This window comes from Manduca sexta, chromosome 18 (genome assembly GCF_014839805.1).
Source record: "Manduca sexta isolate Smith_Timp_Sample1 chromosome 18, JHU_Msex_v1.0, whole genome shotgun sequence".
NCBI classification, from domain to species: domain Eukaryota; kingdom Metazoa; phylum Arthropoda; class Insecta; order Lepidoptera; family Sphingidae; genus Manduca; species Manduca sexta.
Window position 1 is genome coordinate 13,546,235 of NC_051132.1, and position 23,991 is coordinate 13,570,225.

At 39.6% G+C, this 23,991-nt stretch overlaps 1 protein-coding gene across 3 annotated transcripts in view; it reads right to left on the bottom strand.

Moving 5' to 3' along the window:
* Nucleotides 1-331: 331 nt before the first annotated feature.
* Nucleotides 332-23,991, bottom strand: part of LOC115444517 (adenosylhomocysteinase-like 1) — a 33,292-nt gene continuing 9,632 nt past the window's right edge. For 2 of the 3 annotated variants that reach the window (XM_037439965.1, XM_037439964.1), the window contains exons 2-11: nucleotides 10,148-10,276; nucleotides 9,662-9,864; nucleotides 9,307-9,445; nucleotides 8,964-9,134; nucleotides 8,313-8,445; nucleotides 7,966-8,092; nucleotides 7,390-7,467; nucleotides 7,034-7,213; nucleotides 6,417-6,584; nucleotides 332-5,966 (exon numbers count right to left, since the gene is read on the bottom strand). In XM_037439965.1, the coding sequence (XP_037295862.1) occupies nucleotides 5,808-5,966; nucleotides 6,417-6,584; nucleotides 7,034-7,213; nucleotides 7,390-7,467; nucleotides 7,966-8,092; nucleotides 8,313-8,445; nucleotides 8,964-9,134; nucleotides 9,307-9,445; nucleotides 9,662-9,864; nucleotides 10,148-10,244 (1,455 nt within the window). In that variant the 5' untranslated portion in view covers nucleotides 10,245-10,276 and the 3' untranslated portion in view covers nucleotides 332-5,807. The remainder of the gene's footprint in view (nucleotides 5,967-6,416; nucleotides 6,585-7,033; nucleotides 7,214-7,389; nucleotides 7,468-7,965; nucleotides 8,093-8,312; nucleotides 8,446-8,963; nucleotides 9,135-9,306; nucleotides 9,446-9,661; nucleotides 9,865-10,147; nucleotides 10,277-23,991) is intronic. The other variant, XM_037439963.1, reaches the window with a different exon arrangement.

Genomic DNA, 23,991 nt, shown 5'->3' on the forward strand with positions numbered 1-23,991 from the left:
CAGAATAAGAAGCAGAGGAAGATATTACAGTTTTATATTTCAGGTCGCTACGTAAATATATAGCGACTTCGCCCCCTCTCCTGTCAACTCGATCATTTCTAATCAAAATGAAACCAGGGAGGGAGTAAAGGGTAGAAGGAAGGTGAGGTTTGAGCCAGCTCTCAAAAATCAGAACGGCGTGAACGTTGGCTTACGAAAATAATCTCTTTTCATTCAGCCTTTAACTAATTACTAAGCTGTCATTAAAATTTGACATTTAATTACTAACTTAAATGTAAGTATATTTCCTATTTTTCTAATATTTCTTCAAATACCGGAAATACCGAAAATACCGGAATACCGGAATTTATTTTAGGTCAATACCGAAAATACCGGTTTTGAAAAATGGTCCGGTATTGCGACCCCTAGTAATGACTCGTCAAACCGCGTCCTCTGTATTCCATACTTATGTACTCTGATGACAGTAAAAATAAACTTGTATTGTTTATTGTATAAAGTGTGATATACACTTAAATAATTTCTCGCACAACAGAGGCAAGAATGTTCCAGAAAATTATGGCGTACCATTCTCACTACCATTTCTTGATTAATAGAGAAAATAAAACGGATGACATAGAAACATCATTAGCACTACACGTCCACGGTATATTTTTGTCATATTCTTATCTCTGCCTTTCGAGAAAACCTTTTTGTGTAAATTAGTTTTAGTCGCAATATTTGGACAGTATCGTTATTGTTTTAATAGGATAAAATCAACGAACCAAAGAATTTAACATAAAAATATAATTATATTAAAAAATGAAACCCCGCAGCATGCTCTACCTCTGATACAGTAACAATGATGGGAGAATCACGGCGTTTTATGTAAAAAATATAAATGAAAGGATGATCTGAGACCAAAAATCCTTTTATCTGTAAAAACTTTAAATGATTTGAGCTGTTTATGTTAACCTCTATGTTTATTCTAAAGGAGTAACATACTACATTTCCCGTTCAGAGAATAAATAAATACAATTAATTCCACACACTTAGTTCTAAACCCTCAGTAACATATTTCTTACTGATGTGAAGTGAACAATAAATTCAGAGAATTTCTCATAACACTCCAACTCAAAACAATTTTTTGTGGGTTTCACAAACATATATTGTGATACAATGTAATACGTGTGTAGAGAAAGCACAGCGCGGAATCTCCTTTCACAATAAGTTGTGCTGTGAAGGCTTTCAAACTACAACGTGTTATAATTTTATTAACGTGGTATGTTCCTCCAAATAATTATGTTTTTTTTGCATCCACAATACTGTATCAGAAGCATTCTCCTGCCTCCACGCGTAGTTTCACAAATAAATATAAATCATTATTAATATAATTTATTGCCTTTTACATCAATTATCACCAATAAAAAATATAAATAAAATTATAATAACAAAATAAACTTTTTAAATTAATACTGAAATAAATATTTCAAACAATATCACAAACAAAAACACCGCTTGTCTATAAACATTTTAATCAGTGTTTTAATTTACCACTGTTTTTTCGCTGACTACGTACATTCGTCATGACAAATGCTTTCAGATAGAGAGGAACAAACTCTACACAGTTAAACACTGATTAAAAAGTCCGTAAATAAATTTTGGTATACACAAGGAACATATCTCGCAAAATAGAGACAACCACTTTACACGAAAATTGCTAGCTAGACCACATTAAAATAAAGAAGCGAGATCTATTTACTATGTGGCCTCCTTAAGGAAAAATCTCGTTATGCCCTTATCTCTATCGTGCGGAAACTTTATTTGTGTAAACCAAGCTCAAGGGTGACAATCACTCGGGAAACAGCGCTGACTAAATGAGCTACCGTGCCTACTGCGCTGTCTCACCGCGAGTAGCCGAGCGTATGCTGACGTGTAGACGACATTAGACGACCCCCTGTGCTGCGCAGCATTGTGCTCCGTCCCCCCACACCAGCGTATACTCAGCCGTATTGACAATAATATGGCAAGATTTGGTCGATTCTAACAACTTCAGTCATTCCTACGTGTTCGAGTAACGAATAATAAAATAATCGTGTTTGTCTGTAAACCCGACTATAACTCTGCACTACATTTGTCTTACATTAACAGTATTGTACATCTTTCTTAAGCATTATGCGCTGGCCGGCGGTCGGTGAACATCGAACTCTATGGCACAACATTATTTGTCATCGTAAACTTCTACCATGTTTGAAACCAATACACTGTCGAGTGAGGCGTGGGTAACAACGTAGTCACCACCCATCTGACAATATACGGGAACGACAGTGTGATGTCGATTGTACTGTAGAATCGAAGCCTCACTCGAATGGATTAATTAGACCAATACCATCAAAAAATATCACAAATTGAATCCACCATCGTCTTTTATATCCGATGGTGACTGCAATGTTAAGTACAGTTAGAAAAAGGTTTTGTATTAATCAAAACTGCACCAATGACGATGACACAAGGTCCATCCGCTGTTCACCCCCCCGCCCCCCGCCGGCCGCCCGCCGCCGCCACTACTCGCCTCACTCCCGAACACTGAAGCGGCAAGCTTTTAATCATTTACTAAAATATCTCCTCTTGCTTATTTTAACTGGACAGATATTTTAGTTCTAATATATGTTTGTGTTATAAATAATCACATAATTAATACATTTTGTGTCGAGGGACTTTAACGCCCAGATCCCACACAAATATTTGTCTTTGTCTAGGATCGAGACTGCGACCTCTCGCTTCACAGCCGCTACACACAATACACTAACAGCAAATGCCAAATGGGAATGTTATTCTTTGTTACAATAATAAATTTTGCAATAGTTTAGTAAAATTACAATTAAAATTAATAAATAAATAGCACTTATATATCGGTGGTTATATGAAAAGCATTATAGGTATTTTCCCAATTATAATCAGGCGCAGAACAAGGAAGAGTCATGGGCGCAAGTACCCTATAGTCAAAAGAAATCTTACATTATATTGGAACATAATTTGAATTATCCCTTACTCAGTATCTAGCCGCGAAATTCCTCTCTATGTCCCTTATAAATCAAGCATGCAAACTCTCCCTTAGCGTCTGATTATAACTGACGCAAAACAATGACATCACACAGGGTGCACTAGGAACGTTCACAAACCAAATATGTCCAGTTACAATAATCAATATGTGGACATCTGCGCCCTTCAAGAAACAAGACTGCGACGCCTCTACGCGATACACACAGCACTCGTGGGAACGGTGATCCTTATAATATAAACTATTCAAGGCGACTGAAATAAATTGATTAGGGTATACAAAAATCCTTGTGATGATGGTATGCTAATCTTACACTTTGGCTTCAGATCTCAAAGCCAAAATTTAAACGATAAAAATATTTATTACATTGACACAAAAACACACTTTCCAAATTACTCGTTTTCATTTCCTACATTTGTTCCTACCACAGTCCGTATGACCAGACCGCTTTACCGAGTATACAAAGTTTTACAGATTTTATAGCGAGCACTTTTATTTTTATTTTTATCCATAACAATACAACAGTTATCTCGGGTATTACAATTAGTTTTAAAATCACGTTACAATACACAATGAACGAATTTAAAACATTTTAAACTAGTAGACAGTGTAGCAAGTCGTCAAACGACGGACTCATACTATGACGTCAATGCTCTTACGGAGCATGTGTACGAGCGAGATAGGGATATATTTCCATGACGCCAATATTTAAAATATGTATCGCTGCCTCATTCAACCACTTACAATGTTATATTCGCATGGTTTCTTATCATATTGTAAGTTGTAGCAAAATAAATAATATAAAAATATTTAACTAGGGATATATAACTCCTGTCATTTGCACATTATCATTAAAATGTATCGTCGTTGTCATTTAAGAGTTGCTACGCGCCCAGGTCCTACAAATATAAAATTGACTGTGCATCGACTAGTCTAGATTCTCCGCTCTAAATCTATCAGGAATGCCGCAGGTTGTTTCTTGAAGTGAATAATGCTAGTATTAAATACTCTAGATGCGCGTCGCGCTAACGATCCGCCGCCGTTTCAACATACATCACAAATTTGACACTTGGTACGCGATATAATTAAGCAACACCTGTGACACTTATATTGTACTTATTGACAACCTGCCCTGACACTTGACACAAATACAAACTTAAGTATGACGCCATTAAGTGCCATTTTATAATATGAGATGTATTAATCAAATGACAGCTATTGTTGATGTGTTTACTCAAATTTCTCACATTCCAAAATAACACTGGTAGATGTCACGTTTTGTACATGCCTTTATTTTTGTGGATTGACTGGTGTCATAAAATATTTTTACATTACTTAAACTTGCTAATATTCGAGCAAATAATATGAATCAATTTATAGCTCTACTACTGTTATAATACTTCAAATAATATACGGCACTAGTAGTAAACATTGGCATAATATATTGTATAACGTATCATGTTCACTAAACAGCGCCTATAATGCATTTTCTGTGACTTCATATTATATCACAATCTATGGATCACTCCGCCACCCAAAATTATTATAAATAATATCAGCATGACAAATTGGAGAGCAACCCTTAGAGAGTTTGAAGCAACACTGTGTAAGGAACTACAAAAATCGGGTAAAAACTACCAATTTCGACCATTAATTCCAATTAGGGTCAGGTTGTAAAATTATTGTTGAATTCGATGTCATTTTCACAGGTTTTTTTACGAGGGGAAGCGTGAGCAGGCGAATATAGTATCACATATACATCTTGCGCAACGCTAGCAACATCTGTCATAAAAGTTGATTAAAATTTCATTCCTATTATTTAGCATTCCTTTAGGCAATAATTGAATTATTAATTTCTTTTCAAGGATGAAAATAAGATTTATAAAAATGATCATTTTTAGTCGACCTGCAACTATGGTAACGGCAGGCGGAGCGCCCTCCCCCGCACCGACAATAGTTACAGAGGCACGAGTCGTGAGCACACTCGTGATTGGTCGGTTTGATGTCCAACGCGCCGATGTCCAGTGCGATTGGTTGCCACACAGCTATTATACCCTTCGCCTAAGTTGTACGCCTGCTCACTCCCACCACTGTCCCTCTACGCTCATGACTTGTGCCATCTACTATTCATATATAATATACAAGGTATACAACAATCAGTGCGAAGCTGTGCAGTTGCAACATCATGACGGACACAAATGGATGGTGAGCGCGTACTCCCCTATTATTGTCTATGTTGCGAGGAATGTTCACAATCTTGTTATCTGTGGTTTTACTACAAAATGATTTTATTTATGTCCAAAGCTGGGTTTCCTGCGTCCACAATATTTTTGATTTTTTTTTAGTCTCTAATATATATTTTTTTGCAAAGACAAGCGTGGCCTAATAACTGCCTACAATTGGCTAATGTATTGTTAGATAAGCTTTTTTAATAAAAATATTTAGTCAAGGTATTGTCGCAGGAGACCCGGCTGTAGGCTAATTAGGCACATTTCGGAAAAAGGCATAACAATATACATGGTGTTCTGTTGCTAAAATAACATAAGTACGACACTCGAGCATCATCAATTAATACTTTTTTAATTAATTGGGAATGGTCACGAATTGTGTTGTACGCTCCGACATCGTTGCGTGATTAGTGAACTATATTACTATTATTGCTCGTAGCTGTGCATCCCCCCTCCCCCCCTCGGCTCCGCGTTTGTGGTCAAGTGTCAGGTGATCATTAGCGGCGCGTAGGTCAGCGGCGCGAGTGTCGCCGGGGCTGGTGCTAGTACCTGTAGTAGTTGGGTTTGAAGGGGCCCACCTTGTTGAGGCCGAGGTACTTGGCCTGCTCGTCGGTGAGCTCCGTGAGGTGTGCGTCGAACGTGGGCAGGTGCAGGCTCGCCACGTATTCGTCCATTTTCTTCGGCAACAGGTACACGTCCGCCTGCGGAGTTACATTCAAATATTTAGAAAATTGTTGGTGATAGGATATTTGTATCCATTTGGATAAAGACTACTGTTCACAAGATGTAAAGCCACGAGTGTATAGCGTAGAGTAGACACAGTACCTTGTACCTCTGGTGCGGCGCGTTGTAGAGCTCGATGAGTGCGAGCGCCTGCGTGGCGACTGGCGGCCGTGACCGACACCACGAGTGTATAGCGTAGAGTAGACACAGTACCTTGTACCTCTGGTGCGGCGCGTTGTAGAGCTCGATGAGTGCGAGCGCCTGCGTGGCGGCCGTGACCGACACCACGAGTGTATAGCGTAGAGTAGACACAGTACCTTGTACCTCTGGTGCGGCGCGTTGTAGAGCTCGATGAGTGCGAGCGCCTGCGTGGCGACTGGCGGCCGTGACCGACACCACGAGTGTATAGCGTAGAGTAGACACAGTACCTTGTACCTCTGGTGCGGCGCGTTGTAGAGCTCGATGAGTGCGAGCGCCTGCGTGGCGGCCGTGACCGACACCACGAAGGACGGCAGCGAGGAGCAGCACAGGTTGGCGAGGCGTCCCTCCGCTAGCAACACGATGCGCTTGCCGTGCGGCCAGATTATGTGGTCCACCTGCACACCAACAAACTTGTTTAGACTGGAGCCGGGGCGACAGGTAGGTGACCGTGTTTGCGTGTGAGTGTGTTTGAGTGTGAGTGTGAGTGAGTGTGAGTGTGTGGGTGTGAGTGTGAGTGTGTGGGTGTGAGTGTGAGTGTGAGTGTGAGTGTGTGTGTGAGTGTGTGTGAGTGTGAGTGTGAGTGTGAGTGTGAGTGTGAGTGTGAGTGTGAGTGTGAGTGTGAGTGTGAGTGTGAGTGTGAGTGTGAGTGAGAGTGTGAGTGTGAGTGTGAGTGTGAGTGTGAGTGTGAGTGTGAGTGTGAGTGTGAGTGTGAGTGTGAGTGTGAGTGTGAGTGTGAGTGTGAGTGTTTGTGTGAGTGTTTGTGTGAGTGTGTGTGAGTGAGTGAGTGTGAGTGAGTGAGTGAGTGTGAGTGAGTGTGTGTGAGTGAGTGTTAATGAGTACTGGCCTGGCTGCGCACGCGCTCCCACAGCAGGTCGGGTGTGCGCAGCGCGTGCACGTCCACCTCGGTGTTGCTGTGGCCCATGTTGCATACGACGCAGCCGTTCTTCATCCGCTCCATGTGTTCTCGCGTCACCACCCCCTTGTTACCCGTCGCTGTTATCACAATGTCCACTTGCCTTATCACCTGCAACCGCAACACACGTTATAATAAACATCATAAGAAGCTATCAATCTGTAACTGTATTGGAAACACCACCTAGAAACATTTCTGAATCAATCACACACACGAGCACAAGTTGTCGATACGTACGTATAATTGTCATTATTCTACCTTTATAAAAAATTATATAAGGCACGTACCTCGTTTAATTTGACGACTCTGAACCCGTCCATGGCGGCCTGCAGCGCGCAGATGGGGTCTATCTCCGTCACGTACACCTGCAACACGACGCAGGGACTGTTACTGTGGCTTGAGCTCGTTACTTCCGAGACGAACACCTATCTCGTACGGAACACAACCTAAGTTGGGAGTTTATAGTAGCTTAGGTTCTCAATATCACATGTGCGTATGGGCGTCAAGTGACATGTGAGGGTGTGTGTGACGAACATTTTTTTTAATCTCGATTGAAGTTATAAGTTTGAATGACATGTCATTATGCCGACAATTCTTGAAGTGTCGAAGAATCGATGGCGACTGGTAGTATAAACTAGAATGCCTCGGTTCAGGCAGCATCACACGAATTGGCTCGTGTGGAAGCAGGATTCCGGACTTTATCAGTAGTAAACAAAAAGATTAAAACTCTGGTTAAACCCGTTCAAAGCCAGAACAAACATGGACGCGTTGTTAGGGATAAAGTTAATGCACGTATGAGACAGTTTTTGAGACGCAGTCCTGGCCTTGCACGCCCGGTACAGTTCAGCTGTGGCGCAGCTCACCACGCAGCCGAGCGCCTTGAGTGCCTGGCAGCATCCCTTGCCGACCTCCCCGTAGCCGCACACCACCGACTGCTTGCCGCCGAACATCAAGTCCGTACTGCGCTTCAGCGCGTCGATGATGCTCTCCCTGCAAATCATACACCAACAGATTTGTTAGTGGAATACTTGTTATCCTCCGGATCGTTTATTTCAGACCCAGCCTGAAGGGATGTGGCTGAATGGAGACCCACAAAATCTCTTACTATCTTAGGGAACCGCATAGTCTTTAAGGGTAACACCCAAGATGATTGTGTCATTATTGATGATGAATAAGAGAATGGAAGTAGAGTAGTGTAGCGTGTGTGCACCTGCAGGAATAGAGGTTGTCGAACTTGGTCTTGGTGACGGAGTCGTTGACGTTCATGGCGGGCACGCACAGCTTGCCGGCCTTGCTGAGCTGGTACAGGCGGTGCACGCCCGTCACGCTCTCCTCCACGATGCCTGGCACCACACACCACCACCATAAATGTAAATCGTTCTGCCGCCTATTTTAGGTCAGAACTTAAAATCCTCGTCTTATATTAATATCATAATACAAGCAATTAAATAATTACATTCTTAGTATTTGAAATAATACAATGAACTCAATACAACAAGGCCACCGACTGCCCCGATAGGACTACTGCTCTGTGATATCAGGCTCGAATTCTGGGTCTGACAAAGTGATATTGAGTTTTTCTATCCAGCATCAGCCTGGAGACTAGAATTTAAGCCCGTTATGGCAAAAAGCTCGCCCCCTATCACATCTCGGAACGGAACACACATGGCAAGTAGATAAACTGATAGCACCTCTGCCTCTTTTTCGGAGATAAAGGCGCGACGTTTTTTTGTTTGTGTTTTTGTATTTGAAGTAAATTGGCGTCGTCATCATTAATAGATCTGAATAAATTACACCGCCTTGCAGGTGTTGAGACGTTGTTTATAGTAAGGTATACAACGATAGTTGAGCGAAACGGTACCTTTAATATGTTTGAATGCTGTGGCGTGTTTCTTGAGCATGAGGTGCGTGGCGTCGCCGCCGTCGTCGAGGATCATGTTGGGCTGCCAGGAGGCGGAGGGCGAGCAGCACTGGTCGATGCACCACCAGAACGCCTCCTCGCTCTCGCCGCGCCACGCGAATATCGCGTACCCTGAAACACGACCGACCACAACACGATTACAGTTACATCGTTTGGACCTATTCAAATGATGGAGAAACAAACGATAGTACTCTTTCGATAGACCGTATTTAAGTACGAGTCCTCAGGCTGTACTGTAAAATTCCTGGGTAGTTTCGAGTTTTTCCAAGTCAAGTGTGCGTACCTGCGTGCGCGAGCGCGGCGGCGACCTCGTTCTGCGTGCTGTAGATGTTGCAGGCGGCCCAGCGCACCGCCGCGCCCAGCGCCGCCAGCGTCTCGATCAGCACCGCCGTCTGCGCGTTGATGTGCGTGCACCCCACGATCTCAACACACACCACACATATTACTTAACGCTACACGTTACATGCCAAAATGATGTCGGGGACATGCATAGGTACTGTATATTTAGTGAGATAAGTCGACTCATTCTAGTGACCGTGGAAGGGATCAAGACTCGTTGGAGATTTATATTCGGAGTACATTACCTTTACGGCTGGTGTGCAATGTGCTCACTTTGGATAAAATAAAATGAATGATACCTTAGCGTCTTTAAGCGGCTTGTCATCTTTAGCACGCGCCCGCAGCGCCATGATGCCGGGCATCTCCTGCTCGGCGATCTCGATCTCGCGGCGGCCGAACGCGTTCTGCTCGATGTTGCGCACGCAGTATGGCGGGTTGGGCTGTCCCGCCGCGATCGCCTTCTCGTGCGGCTGGACTCCCTCATCCTCGTCAGACGATGACCCTGGGGACAATGGGTACATGTTAGTTAGTAAAACATATACCATCTGGCCTCGTGACTTCAACAGTTCTGTTTTCTTATATCTGGCACGACAGAGTGAGTTCACTACAGGTGAGACGTCAATGAAAAATATTTGTCCTACGAAGGAAGTTGTTGACGTCAAAGGTAAACATAATTTATTTATTTTGATCATTTTGATGTTGATTATAAAAAACAAAAGATTATAACCGCCAAATGTGAGAGTAGTAAAATAAACCTCTTCTGTTCGCTAACACAGTATACTTACAGAAGTCACTCCTGCCCGATATGACGGAGTGGCGCTTCTTCAACGACGCCTGAGCATCCTCCGGCATGGCCTTCTTCAGGATACCACTCACGGACATGTCAGCTCGAGCTTAGCGAATATAATCCTAACCTATTCGAAACTTAATATTTGAAAAGAAACATTGACATCAAACTTCTACCGTACTATATTCAGTGCCTCAACCCATAAGACTAAGTTTAAGACCACTACCCGAGTAACTAAGTAATGCGTTTGGAACCTTCAGGAGGCTACGGCATGCCTGAGGATTAGAACGGAGTGACCATTCGGACCTTCCGCGTACTCGTTGATCTTACGAAATACAACAAGACACCTGCGCCAACGGGCAGGAAGAGCTGGCTTACTTGATATGGATAAAACCACAAATATGTTAATAGTGTAGACTCTAAACGCTAAGGAATAAAAATACACGGTCGCTCTGCCATCTCTACAGCACATTTATAAGTGTTATGGCTTCAAATCAAATTTCGATGTCGATTGTCGATGTTCGTGTCATTTTAATGTACAAAATATAGATCGTTGTAGATAATACATCCTCACAGGAAGTGTGGTATCGCTGACTTTAATAAATACTTAGCGTTAAACGATAAAACGGATTAGACGACGACATGAGTTTTGAGTTTGATAACGAGTGACCGATAATGCATCAACAGCGCATTTGCACTTGTTGATACGACGGATATATGTCACGAGAGGATTATCTCGTCAGCTGCCATTCAAAACCCTGAGCTGGTTATAATAATAAAATAATAGGTTTTAATGAATACTACACCAGTTTCTCGCAAACTTATGAGTAATTGCTTCCATTTAATAACAAATGCACTTTTTATTTTATGCTTTGATAACGTGGACATCGTATATGGTCGGGATGCTAGTGTAGGGTGTATTGTGAAGGCTCGGATAACCTACATTTGCCGCGAAAGCAAAATAAGGCTAAAAACTTTTTCGAGATTATGTAATACTAGCTTTTGCCCGCGGCTCCGCCCGCGTTATAAAGTTTTTCAGGCTAAAGTTTTCCGTTATAAAAGTAGTAGTTTCCCGGGAGCCTATGTTCTTCCCAGGGTCTCAAACTGTCTCCATACCAAATTTCATCTTAATACGTTGGGTAGTTTTTGAGTTTAACACGTTCAGGCAGACAGATGCAGCGGGGGACTTTGTTTTATAATATATTTTTTAGAACTTTTTAAGAGGAACAATCCCGTCATACATCATTGTTGCATAACTTTAACCGTTTACGCAGCGCACGCAACGGAATCTCTCAAAACTAATAATTTTTCCTCGATTTGCAACATGTTTAATTACTGTTCCGCTCCTATTGGTCATAGCGTGATGATATATAGCCTATAGCACTCCAGGAACAAAGGGCTATCCAACACAAAAAGATTTTTTCAGTTCAAACCGGTAGTTCCTGAGATTAGCCATTACTGCTTCGCTCCTATTGGTCATAGCGTGATGATATATAGCCTATAGCGCTCCACAAATAAAGGGCTATCCAACACAAAACGAATTTTTCAGTTAAAACCGGTAGTTCCTGAGATTAGACATTACTGCTCCGCTCCTATTGGTCATAGCGTGATGATATATAACTTTGAGCACTCCACAAACAAAGGACTATTCAACACAAAAATATTTTTTCAGTTTGAATCGGTAGTTTCTGAGATTAGCCATTACTGCTCCGCTCCTATTGGGTATAGCGTGATGATATATATATATATATATAGCCTATAGCACTCCACGAACAAAAGGCTATCCAACGCAAAAATATTTTTTCTGTTGGGACCGGTAGTTCCTGAGTTTAGCCATTACTGCTCCGCTCCTATTGGGTATAGCGTGATGATATATAGCCTATAGCACTCCACAAACAAAGGGCTATCCAACCCAAAAAGTATTTTTCAGTTCGAACCGGTAGTTCCTGAGATAAGACAATACTGCTCCGCTCCTATTGGGTATAGCGTGATGATATATAGCCTATGGCACTCCACGAACAAAGGGCTATCCAACACAAAAAGAATTTTTCAGTTCGAACCGGTAGTTCCTGAGATTAGCGCGTTCAAACAAACAAACAAACAAACAAACAAACAAACAAACAAACTCTTCAGCTTTATATAATAGTATAGATTCTGCCGCGACTACGCCGGTATACGGACTATTTACGCCATTCATGAATTAGAGCCATTCATTTGAATTTAGAACAACTGCTTTCGTCATACGTTGGAATATTCGGCCATTAGGCAGTGACGTCACTAGACATGTCGCGACGACCGTGGGAGCCGAAGGAGGGGGGAATAATATGCTGATATTATTGGGGAACTTTATGGGTCTGGAGACGAAATGAACTCTCATGCCGAATCTATTAACATTCATTTGAGATATTAATAACTGATAATCGTAGCTCAGAAGGCAACTATTGATAATAAGTAATACCTATCTTTATATCTTTTGTGGAGATAATTAACAGAAGAACGAAACAGGTTCCAAAATATTGTAGAAAAATAGGCATGCCGGTCGCATCCAAAGTTCTCCGGACTATTTTTGAAGTTATTGCAAAGCGGATTACATCTGATATTACGGGACTATCCTGCATAATGCGCGACGTTTGGGCGCTATACTAAACATTAGATTGGAAACGTTATAAAATATTATTTAAAAGCTATCGCAGCTAGTAAATGACTGAAAGATTCATTAGTGTCCAAGCGTGACTCCCGAGTCCGGTGTCTAATGTGCCGTGTGCCCGCTCCTGCTCCGGTGCAGTCGTCACGGACGCTTTGATGCGGCCGCTGAGGGCGACAACACGTTACCTGCCTCGCTGGACACGCGCGCACATACAAATGTCACATTCTAATTTGATCTACAGCTGATATAATATTCCGTAACTGACATTTTTTATATACGCAGTCCGGTATTTGCGAACTAATCAACTGATGGTAACGTTGTTTGTAATGCGTGTGCATTAGTTAAGTTTTATCCAAATATTTTGAGGGTAAAGGCCTATGTCATGTATGCATTAAGCGAGGCCCCTACACCTCCTATCTCCGTATACAGTCGCGACACGTATTGTGACGCTGCACAGCGAGCCGCGCCGTTAGTAGGTCACTCACCATCGGCAGATAACACACATGTCTAGATTGATCGACATGTTTAATGCTGGAAACGTTACATACAATCAAGACGAAAGGAATATACAATCTGTCAATCAAACACTATTTATGTTGGACGGCACGAGTCGGTTACTGATAGTTACTGATTACGTCTACATACATGTTGTAATGGGGAAGTATAGTGGAAGCCATGTCCCGAACTATAGTGTAACAATTTGCTATTTAGAAGTTTGTTAAAGCGCAGTTTTCTAGTATTACCGCTAGGAAAAGTCAGTTCCAAAAGGAGTCTGAGAGTAAGGAATACAAAGCAGTGTCACGTATTTGGATATTGCTGCTCTAGTTGCTTCTAGTATTAGACAGAAACCGATTGGTAAGACTTTTGAGTGACGGGATCGTCTCATCGCTCTGCTGTAACACCCTGCTTACTCTTAAACATTTAATGGAATCCTATCGTTTTGTACTTATATTATATGTATTTTTTTAAAATAATACATTTTATAAATAGATATATTATGAGATTTGCGAAAGTTCGTGAAAATGTTTGTATGTTTTTTTTTAAATAAAATAAAAAATAAAATGTTTGTGTGTTTATTAGAAGCAAACGCAGACACAAGCGAACGGATTTTGATGAAATTCGATACACGGGTAGACTATGCCCTGGATTAACACATAGACTTTTTATTTATGTAATATACTCCCATGGAAATTAAAGAATTAATGCAATGGCGTAGTAGTTTTTTAGGAACTTTTGTGGCAGGCGAAGACGCGAGCAACACCTAGTACAAAATAATTATCCTGATGTATTAAAACGATATCTCTGTGATAAGCACTGCGTACTGTATAGGTACAGTACGTAAATTAATTGAATTATAATTGAACAGCTAAGCGCGAAGTTTTGTTTACTTAGTTTACTGCTTCTCGAGAAGTTGTTAGACTGAAAGATTTGTTCAATGCAACTGGTTTCAAGTTCTGTACCGTTAGAATCTTTGCTTCGACATTTATTTGCTACTGAGCGTGTAGGTATACCACTTGGGTTACCACTTAACTGAAAAAAAAAACATACATAATTTTGAACCTTCATACGTTTTCTACGGGTGATAAATAAACAAGTTCTATGCATTACAAATTCTTCCTAATGAGATGCACCGGCTTACAGACTACAAGTCGTTATGACCTCTAATTCTTTCCTAAGGGACGGCGATCTCAACTATTGCCGTCTTTCGCGATATTATAAAATAACGAGTTACTAGTTAATGTGCTACTTCATACAAAAATAATAATTTCTAAGAAAAGCGCGCAATCAATATCGAATGCACAGCAACCGCGGTCCGCGGCGTGTCACGGTCGCGGCCGCCGGGGAACACGAGTTGTGGAAGTGGCTCTATGCAACACGCTCTCACCAATACGAGCAGTAAACTTGTATGCACTTATATTTATCGCAAGGTTCAGATTATAACAGTTATAAACCGGTATCAATTGAAAGTTAAATAACAGGCGTGCCACGAATGTATCAACTATCAAATCCCTGAAGTGCTAATGTGTGCCCGTAAAATATACATAACATCACGCATTTATCCCCGAAGGGGTATGCAGAGGCGCAACTAGGGCACCCACTTTTCGCCAAGTATGTTCCGTCCCATGATGTGATAGGGGGCGAGCCTATCGCCACATCGGGCACAAATTCCAGACTCCGGGCTGATACTGAGTAGAAAAACCCAAATATCACTTTGCCCGACCCGGGATTCGAACCCAGGACCTCAGAGCGCTATTGTACCGGACATGTAATACAACTACGCCACCGAGGCAGTCAAATGCCCGTAAAATATAACCCACCAAAATAGAACTCACATAGCGGTACCGAAGTAACAACCGAAGTAAGTCACATAGCGGTAAGTCGAAAGATCTAGGGAGTGGTAACTTGCAACATATGCCTAAATTCCTGACCACGGCATTGAAATTTATTAAATATATATGTAGTGTATAACGTCTACATTTAGCAATGGAATAAAAAGATAATAATGAGTGTCACTTCCATAGTATTATAATCGCCGGTCGCGGCGGCTGCGACGAGTGCGTGCGCGAGTGTTGGACGAGTTCCTAGTCTATATCCAGGGCCATTAAACAACGATCACTCCGGATATTGGCTTCCGCGAGACGATCATGCAGTTTTATATAAAATCAGGTGTTGCTCGCAACTAAAAAATGGATTATATCCCTTGGTAGCAAATTATAGGGAAAAACGTACCCTGTGTTAACCCAGGACATGATCTACTCATGTAAGAAAAATTCCATCCAAATCTGTAGTTATTTCTGCGTTAAGTTCTAATAAACATACAGGATTTTTTACAAACTATCGCATTTATAATATTGTAAGAAGTAAGTTAATCTGTTTATTTGCTTGCATGATTTTTTTCTAATGAAAATTCACCTCACAGTCGCGTTGAGTCCTAAACACATGCCAAAAAAACCCGTTACAACACAAATTAGCAATGAATACTACCATAAAACAGTAAAACAATTATAAATCTTACGTACAGAAATACAAACAAGAAAAATATAAAAGGATAAAAAACGATGAAATGAAATGAACGTAGTCGCGAAACAAAGAGACTTGACACCTCCTCATCTCGACATGACCAACAGAACTTTGGCATCCAGAGTTTTATACCCGAAATTACTCTGTGGTTTTGTTACTGTATTTGCATGCGCGGCGCTACGATCAGAGAATGACTTACTCCTATATTCAGTTGTGCAAACACGTGGTTTAGTCAAACATTTGGCCCAAGGATGGGGCGGCGGCCTCGCCCGCAGCTGGCGCTCCGCCCGCCGCGCCGGGGCCTGCCACTATCACGAGCCACATGCGACCAGCGACTTGCCAATCTTATTGCCACGCTGGCCTGCCTATGTCAGATCTTATGTCACAATGCGGAACATTATAGTAGAAATTTAGACTATTGGATGTGAGATAGCCCTCTGATAAGGGAAAGATGTTAAAGATAATTAAACGGTACTATCCGAAAGTAAAAAGTTGCAATACTATCCTCAATAATTAATAAATAACATAAAGACGAGCTAGTTCTAAAAATATTAAGCGTCAAGTATTCATCACTAAAGGAGCATTCCCGGCGCAAAATGTGATAATGGTCTACTTTATTGTGGTTTTAAATATTCAATTGCGGCAGACACACTCCTAGCTAGATTTGTCTACAGCTCATATAGCTTCACTTGTTAAGAAGTAGGCTAAACCGAAAGATCGAACCTTAAAGTTTATCACCCTCACAGTGTTAAGCTGCTACAAGCGACTAGAGCAATAGAGCTGTAACATGATGTATCCATTACCGCACTTGTAACCGATGTCCATTATTTGTAAACTTGTGTACACAATAACACAATAGGTTATTGACAACAAGCTTCAGTTACATCGCATTGTAGTCTCCTTCACGTGGGTATAAAGCTAACGACTGACAAGCGTGTACACTATAGAGGGCAGAGTACGTAGTACTCTTCACTATTCTGAGGTACAGGCATCAGTGGATATAAAAACAAAAATATTCGTCAAATAATTTAACGCGGGAATTACAATAGATATTAACAATAGGGGACCGGACAGGTATTACCAAAAAATCTGAAATTCAGTTTAAAGTAAAGTTTGTAATATTAAAAATATTATCTCATATTTGTTTTTGTAAAAGAGTTGTGATTTGTATTTTTAAATCAATAAATAAAATACAATAATTATAATATTTTTAGTCTATTCTTTACGGCAAATGAAACACCAATCACGGCGCATGACGTCACACGTGGGTAAAATGTAAACAAACAGACGTCATCTGGATGTCATACCGCGTTGTGTTATTTTAATGCTTTAAATGTGTTTTTGACACAGAACTGCTCTAATAATTAATATTAATTTATACGGGACGTTGTTACTATCTTCCAGCTTAACGTTTACAGATTGTTTAATCGTTAATCATAATGGACCGCAAAAAATATCGTTGGTGCGTCGTACCTGAATGTAATAATACTTCTATATCTTTACCAAACAAATTATTTATTGATGTACCACGAAAAACAGATATACGAATAAAGTGGTTGCAGTTAGCAAGACGAACCTACGACGGAATGTCTGCAGACTCACCGATTTAGTTCTGTGAGGATCACTTTGATGTAAGTAAATAAAAAATAGTGTTTCGGTTTAAAATAAATCGATGAATATTTCAATTAATTAAATCATTTGTACACCCAGGGAGGTTATGGTTATGAGATGTATTTATTTATGTTTTAGCTGCCACATGATATGGAATAGAATATTTATTTATATAGAATTCTATTTGTTACACAGTAACCTGAGATTGCCTGAGATTAACACGGTCTATGCAGTGTTGCCAGATCATAATTTCTCTTTACCCCAGGATTATTTGGAATTTAAAATTTTACCCTTAAACCAATCATAAATAATTCGGTACTTTTTTTTTCTATATCCTTATCTATGCAGACGCCACTTCTTTCTTCACTTCCACTTCAATAATTATTAATTTAATTATCTCATTTTATTAGGAACAACTAGCTGTACACGAAAATTGTATTGAATAAAAAATTATAATTGTTTAATGGCCTACAATTTTTGTAGGAAACATCTTTCTCTAAGCTCAATATTTATTACAATACCGTGAAACAATAGCTTTAATACCTTAACTCGTAGAATTACCCCAAAAATTACCATAAAAAAAATACCCTGCTGATTCAGTTTTACCCTAAATCTAGGGTAAATAACCCTAATCTGGCATTATTGAATCACTGTTCAAATGACAAGACTTGTCAAGTTGCTTTATCCACGTATGACATCACACGAGACGAAATGACATAATGTAGCGTTTGCGCGGGAATTATAGCTATTTAACATTTAGGCATGGTTTTATTTACTTTTTAAGCTTTATAAACTTTATTACACTTTACTTTACTTTTTAAGCTTTATTATACGACGTCGATGATATAAAACGCGTCGGTCAACGGACAACTGGGTCTGATAGTAGACCTCGGCCGGTGATCGTCACTCTTACCCGGCGAGCGCCTCGCGACCAGCTGCTGCGCGCCGCGAGGGTCCGCCGCGGCCTCACTACTGATATGATCCAAGTACCTGGAAACTCCCGCCGTATCTATGTCAACGAGCACCTTACAAAATCTAACAGAGTCTTATTCAGTAAGGCACGCGCCTGCGGTTTGCAACTGAAATTCAAATATGTATGGACATCTAATGGCTCTGTTTTCATGAGAAGAACGGAAACTAGTTCTGTACTTCGGGTAACCTCAGAGACGATTTTAGAGAAATTAATGAACCAACAAGTAAATAACAATAATACTCGGATTGACAGTCAGTATTCCTAATAGTATGAACATTTATCTTTTTTACTATTATTTTTTGTTACGGCTGTTTGATACTATAACATTACTCTCCAGCCGTCCTGTTGTGACTTACTGTTTTCTAATATATGCAATAATTTTAATGTGGCTGTGGTTGTACAAACAAGCATACTATATTCTCTTATGCATAGTTCTTATAATGTACTATTTATTACGGAAACTTTTATTTATTATAATTGATAGGTTAACATGTTGCAGTGATTCTTGCTATGCTATCTCTTATTATTATTTTACAATTTACACTTGGTTCGGTACGGGTATAATTATTTTTTACAAATTCTCTGAATATTTTAATATCGTGCGCTATGTTATTAACTTAAAATTAAAGCATTTATTTATTGTTACTCAAGTTAGCAATTTCAGATCTCATTTTGCGATGCTTTGTTATTTAGGTTATAACGGATACTTAGTTATACTAGAGGGCGATAAGTTACATTGTTTCAATTTATTTTTATCCTCTTTATTATCTCAGTTCATAATTAATTCTTATAAAATTTTGATAAATAACTTAACTAAACACAATATTCTTCATCCATCGATTATAGCACAAAAGCTAATTCTTACTTTCGGTATGGACTTACTTATTCTTACTTATTCTCTGGGCTCTCTGTTATTTTATTTTTTAAACTCCTTTAACTCTGTTATGTCCTGCTCTTTTATAATACACATAAATTACAAATCATGGATACCATAGACTTACACACACATTTAGACAATTCTTTTCACATTAATTGCCAAAATGTGAATGCGTTAGAAGACTGTAAGGGCATTCTTACAAAACACTACAATTTTAAGATACTTACCTTCAATATCAGAAGTATTCATAAAAATTTCAACAATTTTCTTATCGCACTTTATCGTCTTAACATTAATTGTGATGTTATTGTACTAACGGAATGTTGGCTTGATTCTACTACAGTCATTAATTGTATCCCTGGTTATAACTTTTTTTTCACAAAACATAACATAAATCAAAATGGAGGTGTAGTTGTCTATGTAAGAGATTGCTGGGATGTAAATGTTTCGGAACCCTATATTACTGATGCATGTTGCCTCAGTATAGAGATCCCAAAATTTGTAGCAATCCTGGGGATTTACCGGTCCCCCTCTTTAAAAAATACTAACGATTTTATTAATTCTCTGGACAATATTCTTGAATCTTTAAAAACTTATCCTAATTTAGTTTTTGCGGGCGATATCAATATAGACATATCTAGAGATAGTCTTTCACTGAATTCCTCAGAGTACCTATGCAGAACTGCTGAGCATGGTCTGATTCCGGCTGTCACTCTTCCTACTAGGCTTGACGCATGCTTAGATCATATTTTCCTGAAATCAACATATTCAGCGCAAAGCGTGATATGCGATACAGATATAACGGATCATAAAATAGTCATTATGAGTCTGTCAACCCAAAAACACAAGTCTAAACCTTCCAGACTTAAATTTGTAACAGACTTCGAGATGGTTTGCATCGACCTGAAAGCAATCGAGTGGACCTCGGTCCTTGAATCGACAGACGTTAACGAGGCGGCAAATCTCTTTTTAGATACTTTTTCAGAGATAGTTCAAAAAAATACTAAAGAAATAAAAATAAGCAAACTAAAATACAACATTGAACCGTGGATTACTGCAGGTCTTCTGCGTTGTATAAGACATAGAGACTATCTACACATGCAAGCTCGAAAGAATCCAAATAATGAAATCATCACAACTTCATATTCTAGATACAGGAATTATTGTAACGACTTACTAAGAAGATTAAAATGCGAGTATGAAAGAAAAGAAGTAAATAAAAACCGTCATAATACTAAGGCTCTATGGAATACTCTCAGTAAAATTTGTAACTTAAAACAGAAAAGTAACTTGCCTTCTGGACTGCTCACAAAATTAGAGAACCCTACTGCGCCGCTCAATGAATTTAACAAATTTTTTTGTCTCTATCGGGCAAGAATTGGCAAATAAAATACTCAGAGATATTAATGAATCCGAAGGCAGTTTATCTTCTAAACTGAACACCGCAAATGGTCCATCAAACTCCTTATATCTTTCCCCGACTGATCACGATGAGGTTGACGCTTTAATACGTAATTTAAAAAACAATAGTGCTCCTGGTTTAGATGGTTTTTCAAATACATTGATAAAAGCAGTTAGAGCGTACATAATCATTCCACTTACTCATATCTTCAACTTGAGCTTCAGCACAGGATGCTTCCCTGAAGTTTGGAAAATTGCAGCTGTAACGCCGATTCACAAAGAAGGACCCAAAGATGCGCCCAGTAACTATCGTCCAATTTCACTTCTTAGTGTATTTTCAAAACTATTAGAAAAAATTACCAACAAACGTCTGTCGCAATTCCTAGAAGATAATGGACTGCTAGCAAATAATCAATTTGGTTTTCGAAGAGGAAAGTCCACAGAAGATGCTGCAGAAATGTTAATTAATTCCATAGCGTCACATCTGGACAACGGCCGCTTTTGCTACGGTGTCTTCCTGGACCTCGCTAAGGCGTTCGATACAGTATCAATTTCTATCTTATTGCGTAAATTAGAAAGGATGGGGATTCGAGGGATTGCTCTGGACTGGTTTTGCAGTTACCTCTCCCATAGAAAGCAACTTGTAAAACTAAATAAGCTTACTAGCTCTATTCTACCCACTACATTCGGCGTCCCCCAAGGCAGCATACTCGGTCCCTTGCTATTCATTATTTACATGAACGATATTCATGATCTTAACCTAATATCCGCTGACATAGTTTGTTACGCGGATGATACAGTCATAATTTTTCATGGTGAAGACTGGGATAGCGCACGAATTGCTGCTGAAAAGGGCATGCACCATATATCAAAATGGTTACAGTATAATCTTCTTACTCTCAATAGTAATAAGACAAAATACATATGCTTCCACAAAACAGCCAGAACACGGCCCCCGGACTTATCATATTGCAAAATCCACACATGCGACTACTCCGACCCATTTCACTGTGACTGTATTTCAATGGAGCGAACCAGGACCTTAAAATACTTGGGTCTGATCTTGGATGAGCATTTGAACTTTGAGAATCATATTACGACCTTATCGGATAGAGTTCGCAAAGTTATTGGGATTATAAAGCTGTTACGGAGATCAGTCGGAATAGACACCCTTAAACTTATTTATTACGCTCTTTGTCAGTCACTAATCGGATATTGCATTGGCGTATGGGGTAGTGCAGCCAAATCACACATGCTACTCATTGAAAGAGCGCAACGTACCGTTTTAAAAGTAATGCTCTTTAAACCTTATAGGTACCCCACTGATGCTTTATACAGTGAATTAAAGCTTCTCAGAGTTCGTCAACTATACATTCTCAAAGCGTGTCTCTCTACCCACAAAACTATTATTAATTCCGAAAATTATGATAATTTACTGTCCAGGAGAGTTTATAGGTTAGATCTCCCTTCTACTAATTCCAGTTTCGCAAAAAGATTTCCGTACTACTCACATTTGTCTATTTACAACAATATATCAAAACACTGCAACATTAAGAACTGTGGCCTAATTAAATCAAAAAAGATAATTATTACTTGGCTTGCTAATCTCGATTATGATGAAACAGAATCACTGATAGTAAGTAGGTATAAGGGCTTGAACTGATTAGCTACTTGTTAAGTTCCCTCAAATTATAATTATGTTTTACCTTTGTTGTCATACATGTTTAGATTAAAGTAATTACGTAAGGTTGGATTTAGGTAACACAGCTATGTTATGACCTATGCATAGGTCTAAAATTAGATCTCATATGTTAAGAACGTATTTAATTTAATTTTCTAAGTTATCTTGTCAATAGTTTTATTTTCTTAATTTTGATGAATGCTCAGCAATTACAAATGATACGATATTTAATTTGTAATGGTATCCCAAGGTACAGGCACGGCCTAGTTTGGATACCACTGGTAAATACTTTATTTTTGTTTTTAGAAATTTGTTTTGTTATACCACTGTTTTTTTTTTTTAACTGTAAAACACATTATGTACTTTTTAATAAAAAAACTTATTATTATTATTATTTGTGCAAAATACTATTTTTCTTGGCTATTTATATCCACAATGATCAATTTAAAACACCTTCTGAAAATTTGTCCGGTCCCCTATTGCATGATATTTTAAAGTTTATTCTTTACACTACACGCCGCTAAATTAATAAAACTTTTTTTAGTATACAAATAATAAAACGCATACATATCGGCTGCGTCTACACTGTACTTTATACTAGTCTGCACGGACGAAAATATTACGTTAGGGTGGACACGTCTCGCACCACCACTCACCACACTGCACTCTACGCCCTCATTGATTGGGAAATGAGTAGTCTAGGATCCGATAAGTAGATACTAAATTGTTGTCAGTTTATTCCCTAGATAATAACTGACGGAGGGTTCCTTAAATTAAGTATAGGAAACGAAATCACGTGGTCAGAGCCGCGAGAAAAAACAAATACATTACACAGTCATTCACATCTCACAGTGACACTGTTATAAGCCTGTCCCCGCACTTAGATACATAAAATCTTCGTAGGTATTACCTAAGAGGACTAAACACAACATCTACACCCAAAGCAAATATTAGTGAATCACACGAACTATGTCTGGTTTCAGAGCAGCAGCCTCTCGTGCCACGGCCGGATCGTCGACCGCTGCACCGCAGGGGCTCACAGAGCACGCATTTGATTAATACGCTAGATTCCTATGTGTCGGTGATAGATTTTGGGTCACGTCATTTATGGCTGTTGAGGCAATAATAAATGAATATTGTACTCAAATATATATTACTGAGTAGCCAGGTAGAGCTGCGTAGCTAGTTTTATATCGCAATAAAACCAATTTTCAGATGTTATAGTGGTTTTTTCCAACGGACGTTTCAAAGACTTTGCAGCCTCATGGTCACGAAGCGGGCTGAAGTGTTCCGAAAAGTCAAAATTACCTTAAAGATATACGAGGAGCCGTTGATATTAACTTTTTAGAACTTTCTTAATCTGTGATACCGAGCACAAACACTTTTTTGAATCCAAACGTTTGAAAAATTGCCCGGCTCGGCTCGAGCTCAGGGTGACAGATAACGTAAATGGTCACCGGTGACCACAGTAAGGAGACATCAACCCCATTCATGGACGACACTTGCTACTTACCACTAGGTGGGTGAAGTCACATGCCATGTCTTTCGATTGTAGATATTGGACGTGCCCCACGATTTTATTTTAGTTTAATCAATGCATATGTTTAAAATTTATATATTTCAAAAATGAT